Source organism: Etheostoma spectabile, chromosome 6 (genome assembly GCF_008692095.1).
Source record: "Etheostoma spectabile isolate EspeVRDwgs_2016 chromosome 6, UIUC_Espe_1.0, whole genome shotgun sequence".
NCBI lineage: Eukaryota > Metazoa > Chordata > Actinopteri > Perciformes > Percidae > Etheostoma > Etheostoma spectabile.
The window spans coordinates 5,093,713-5,099,287 of NC_045738.1; the positions used below are offsets into that span (position 1 = coordinate 5,093,713).

The 5,575-nt window shown below is 38.0% G+C and overlaps 1 protein-coding gene across 2 annotated transcripts in view; it reads right to left on the minus strand.

Moving 5' to 3' along the window:
- col14a1a (collagen, type XIV, alpha 1a) overlaps positions 1 to 5,575 on the minus strand; it is a 131,936-nt gene that overhangs the window by 29,580 nt on the left and 96,781 nt on the right. For both annotated transcript variants that reach the window (XM_032519029.1, XM_032519030.1), the window contains exons 35-36: positions 5,458 to 5,535; positions 4,381 to 4,467 (exon numbers count right to left, since the gene is read on the minus strand). In XM_032519029.1, coding sequence (XP_032374920.1) covers positions 4,381 to 4,467; positions 5,458 to 5,535 — 165 coding nt within the window. The remainder of the gene's footprint in view (positions 1 to 4,380; positions 4,468 to 5,457; positions 5,536 to 5,575) is intronic.

Below are 5,575 nucleotides of genomic sequence, written 5' to 3' on the forward strand. Positions count from 1 at the left end.
ACACACACACACACACACACACACACACACACACACACACTGTAAAAACTAAAAACAGCACAAAATCAGTGTTTGCAGTTTGTGGGCCTTGAAAGAGAGTGATGACTAAGAAACATGTCTCTGCAAAAATATGTATTCTTCAGAATTATTTTTAAACAGGGTAAATATAATGTATATTTTTTAATCTAATAAAAGTAGACCTGCACAGGTCTTTGATTTGAATGGATTATAAATTTGATGGACAGAGGCCAACGCTGATCTGTGCTGTAAAGTTCCCCTGTGAGCTCTGCACTTTACCACGCTACATCTGTATGTAAACCTCAGGCTGACCCCTGTGGCCACAAGGCTTATACGGGACAAAACACATGCATCTGCTAATCATTGGCTCTTTTGGGATACGTCCTCTTCCTGTGTTTGCTTAAATAGGCCTCCCCTGGGAACAAGGGGGCGACTAGCTAGTTCCTACAGTATTTAGCCAGAGGGGACAGAAGGGGTGTTTCCGAGAAGGGCGAGGAACATGAGAGGAGACACACGGATGTGGTAAAAGCAAATAGAAATTAATTATATGCTTGTTTTTACCAGTTTCTATCCCAGATTTTAAATCATCTTATTGGACGTGTCATTTGATTTATTTCTCAATTTATATAATTGAAAAGGCAGAACCCACCAAACTGTTGACCCAAGTTCAAGTGTGACGCTTTGCTTTACCATTTAGGAGTCATTAGATTATAACCTGTCAGCATCCATCAACGGTGGAGTGGTGCTGGGAAAAGGATCGCTTTCAGGCTAGTATGGAGAGGAGGAAGGACTACAGTAACCAATGAATTTATAATCTATCAAAGGCTAGTGGAGTTTAACCAGAAAAAGTGAGCGTCATGCTGCGATGACAGTTAACTTTAAGACATAGATTGTGGTTTAGATTAAAACACTGCAGAGGAACAAAGAAGCATTTCCTGGTTGTATTTTGTTTTCGCAGCGAAGTAAACTCCGTTCTCAGCTTGAAAGCAGCGCTGTGTTTTACGTTGACACCATGTTGAGCAATGTCATTTTGAGATTCTTTTCTATTGGGTATTGAAGTTCATAAATAAGGGTTTTGGCATGGCTGGCCGAGGGGCTCTCTCCATGGTATTGAGAGGGGAATTTCATTCTTGCATGTGTAGTATCTAATGACTAAAGTGATGAGGTGGACAAGACTTTAGACTATATGATTATCCAACATGCAACCCTTACTCTGCCACGTAGCCAACCTATATGATTATCTAACCCGCGACCCTTACTCTACCACGTAGTACACCTATATGTTATGTAACCTAAACATATCCTATATAAACTATGTGGGATGATTTGAGGGACAGAGTGAGCGTTCAATGGGTATCATTCTCCGAGCTACTGCAGAGATTGTAAAATGATGCTGAAATTCTTTGATATAATAAACCATTATAATCAAAGACAGTGTCAAGCAGATTCCTTATCAACACATCATTCCAGCATTGCTGTTCAGACACCACACATGTTTTGTTTTGTTGTGCATGATCAAAAAACATCCCGCCCTCTGCTTTTTTCACAAATCTCACCCTGGAACTAACAGAACTTTGAAATTTGAAATGCAACAATGGTGCAATTGTAAGTTCATGTTAGAAAATTAATACACGTCATTCAAAATTATTGATTGTGTTCGTCAATTTAGCAATTTGTCTCTGCAAGATGGTTTTTAATGGATTTTTCCAAACAATGGGAGACCATGACTTGTTGGAGGTCGGGCAAACCTGCAGAGAAACTGAATTAGCTTTCAACAGCAGCAATACAAATAATTGTGTTTGGTTTTGGATTTTTCATTGGCCTTGTTAAAAAAAAAAGTACACCGCTATTATGCCAAAGGCAAATTTACATTTTGATGTTGATCAACGATCTTGAACATCATGCGCACAATTCAATCTTAACAAAAGGAGATGGCAGGCATTGCAAGTCTTGTTTTTCTTAATATCACATTGATTGCTGAGTGATGTTCGGTATTGAGCCGAGTCTGCGCCAAATCAGGCAACACAGATTGCAATTTAGCTGGGGCAATCAATATTTTTTCAAATATGAATCAAAGATGTACAAAACTTTAGAGGCGTGCTGCTGTGTGAGACAGAAAAAAGACATGCATCTGACAGTGAACACAAACACAGAAAATTACTCTCTGGAAGGAAAAACAGTGTTTTGGATGGCGATACTTAGGGTAGAGCCTATTTCAAAATACAGTCTGTAGATATACTATAGACAAGAGTGCATATATTCTGTTCCAAGACTTTCTGAACAAAACAGACACCTTTACCAGGACTGTTTGAGCTCCATTAATCTCTATGATCAGATGGCAACTGTAGGTTCTTAATCCTTTTTTAATAATTCTTTGCTCTCCAGTTCCTTCACATTCCAGTTGTCTTTTGATTGCTGTATTCTGTGTATTTAGACACTGCATCAGGTATCCCCATATATCCAGGTTTATTTGGCTTTCTTTACACTCCATCTCAGTAGCACAACAAAACATGTTTACACAGAAAGTCTCATTCTGTTGCTTTTGAAAGTTTTGCTGTCTGAAAGAAACTTGTCTTCCACAGGGGATACAATACAGGTATTGTATTAACAACCAATACTTCCTTTTCATCCTTCCTCAAAATCCCAATGACTACTGTGTATTATGCAGTTTGAGCACAAAAGTGGCTATGATTTTGCCATTAAACCATTCATCTACGCACATATGCTGCAGTTAAAATGTGATTTAGAAGCCTATTCAATGACAGCAAGGGAACAAGACAGAGAGACAGACACAGGTACAAAGAGAGAGGCATAGCGATAATAAAAAAAGAGAAAAGAGCCTCAGGCATGTGGATGAAGTGGAGGTAAAAGAGAAAACAGAGAAAAGAAGAAACAGAAAGACAATTAAGAGGTGAAAGCTTTACAATACTGCAATTGATCTGGTTTGGAGAGAGAATGAGTGAGAGAAGGAGAAAAGACGTGAAGGTGACAAAAGCAATAGTATAGAGAGTAGAGGAATATGAAAAAAATCCAGTCTTTAATTTTTAAATTTTTATGTTTTCTTTCTAACAAGTCAAAAGATAAGAGCACAAGATTCAATTTTATGACAATGTCTTCAAATTAAGCTCAACTACTGACAGTTTAAATGAAATTCTTGAACCAACTAGACACTTATCTTGCATTAGAAATGACCAAAAATATTTTTCATGGCTTGGCTGACATTTGCCTGTAGTGTTTCTGGTATACCGATGAAAAACATTAAAAGATTAATGAGGAACAGAGACATAAACAAAGAGACGTAGAAAACTTGAGCGGAGGGCAGTGGCCTGTGGACATAACCCTACAGAAGAGTAAGTGGATCTGGCTCATCGGACAGGGGATGAAAATTGGGAGGATTGTAATCGGCTGTGATAAATGGAATTTCCATATAATTACTTTCTCAAACTATACTGGTGTTGATCCACACCCCTCTCATGCCCTCACTTCCCAAGGGTAGAGACAGCGATAAAGCGAGAATTTTAAGAAGGGAGAGAAATCGAACGAGATATTATATACAATATGGGAAAAGAAGAAAGAAAGGAATGGAAAATGCAGAGTGGCAGATAAAGAGAAAAAAAAAGAAGAGAATATGGTCAAAAGTCTCAGGCTGTAAATGAGGTCATTTACTTGCTCTGAGCCTCTATCAGGTTTTACCTGCTACTGCGTGAGAGGAATACAGCTTCTCTCTCTAACATGCTGCCACCACAATGAAAACAGCCAAGGATTTGTAAGTCTACTTTTCACAGGTTTCATAAAAACATTAAAATGTCAGCGGCCACGAGACTGCGTACGGACAATAAATAAATTGAGTATAAACTAATACATGCACTTGTAATTTTTGATATAATGTGTCTTTGTGGTATTTTTTAGATTGTGTGAATAACTTATGTATTTATGATTTCTGTGTTGTCTCATATTTGCAGATTACATTACCTCAAATTTCTCATTCCAGGAAGATGAATTGACCAAGCTGGATTACAATGATTCTTTCTGTCACATTCAATATTAAATTCCACAACAGAAAATGAACTTTAAGCTGTCAGAGTGGCTGTTTGATCTGTAATTCTGGAATAAATACAACCTTTTTACCGAGAGTGTAGATGCTTAAAGTGATTGACGTCTGTATTCAATCACCGAATGAGAAAGTCTGTTAATGTATTGAGGTGATTTTTACCATAAATACCTCAATACATTAAAGCTATTAAGAGTTCCACACAGGTCTGTGGAAATACTGAAAAATATGGTGTTTATACTAGATTGAGTCTGAATAAGTAATTAAATGAAAGAATCAATGATGGAATTAACAAATGAGTGGGCTCTTACAGGGGGTCCGGAAGGTCCTGGAGGTCCTTTGCTGTCCTGGGAGCAGGTACAGGCATGAGGCATGGAGGGGCACTGTTCCTCAATTCTCTGAAAACACACATACATTTAGTGTACACTGCACTTGGTCTGTATTCAGGCAAGATGTGAGCATCATCATTTAAAACTGAACCTATGTACACAGCGGGCTTGCCAGCAAACAAGATAATGATGGAGAAACATCGCTCATTGCTTGCCAGCTTGTCTCAGGTCTCTAGATCAGGTCTTTGACTCCCAACTGTCTGAGCTTGTACTTGCAATACAAAGCAAATCAATGTTTGCTTGGTTCCTTTGACTACTGATAAAATATATGATCAAAATAAAACCTGTTAGACTTTTTAGAATTTAGAATTAAAGTTTATAAGATGGTATTATACTGGGGGTGTTTCTAGTATACTGTGGCCCTTCATGTATATAGGGTGGACAAAAAAAATTGAAAGTCAGTAATGCAATCCAATACCACCACTAACTACAGCCAAACAGTTACCACTAAATTGAATCAAAACTTTTCTGACCTTTCTGAATGGCAACAAGAGTGTTGCAAAAATATTGCGTGAATAGATTCTATCAGATTGCAGACGTGTACGCAATGAACTGGTAACTCAGTGTATCTGTTTGATGCATGCGTATGTTTCATGCCAAGGGTGTTAATTAATAATTGGTACCCTCATACAGGCACGCTCAGACTTGTATATATGTGTTAGAAAGACAAGATGGGTCATTAGGTGCCTTTCAATCACACAAAAAGAATTACGCAGCTGACCACAGGCACTATTAGCGGTAGCATTTCTTTTGCCAGTGCTAATAACATCCATTCATACAGATTCCAAGTAATTTGGCTTTAATTCTGGTTTTATAATTCCGGTTTCATCATAACTCAATATGATTGTTTCCACAATTATCACTCTAATTATCTAAAGCTGTAATACAGAGAGCCCTAAACTACTGTACACTCAGAAAGAAGAGGCAGTAAAATGATGATGAAAGTGTGTGAGCATGTGTTTGAGAGAGTATATGCAGTAGATGTGTTAAATTTCTTACTAATGCTGGCAGTTCGCAACACTTATCTCTGCTGGCCCAGGATGTACTGCAGATGATGTCAAACATCTGGAGCTGAAACTGTAAACACACACACACACACACACACACACACACACAC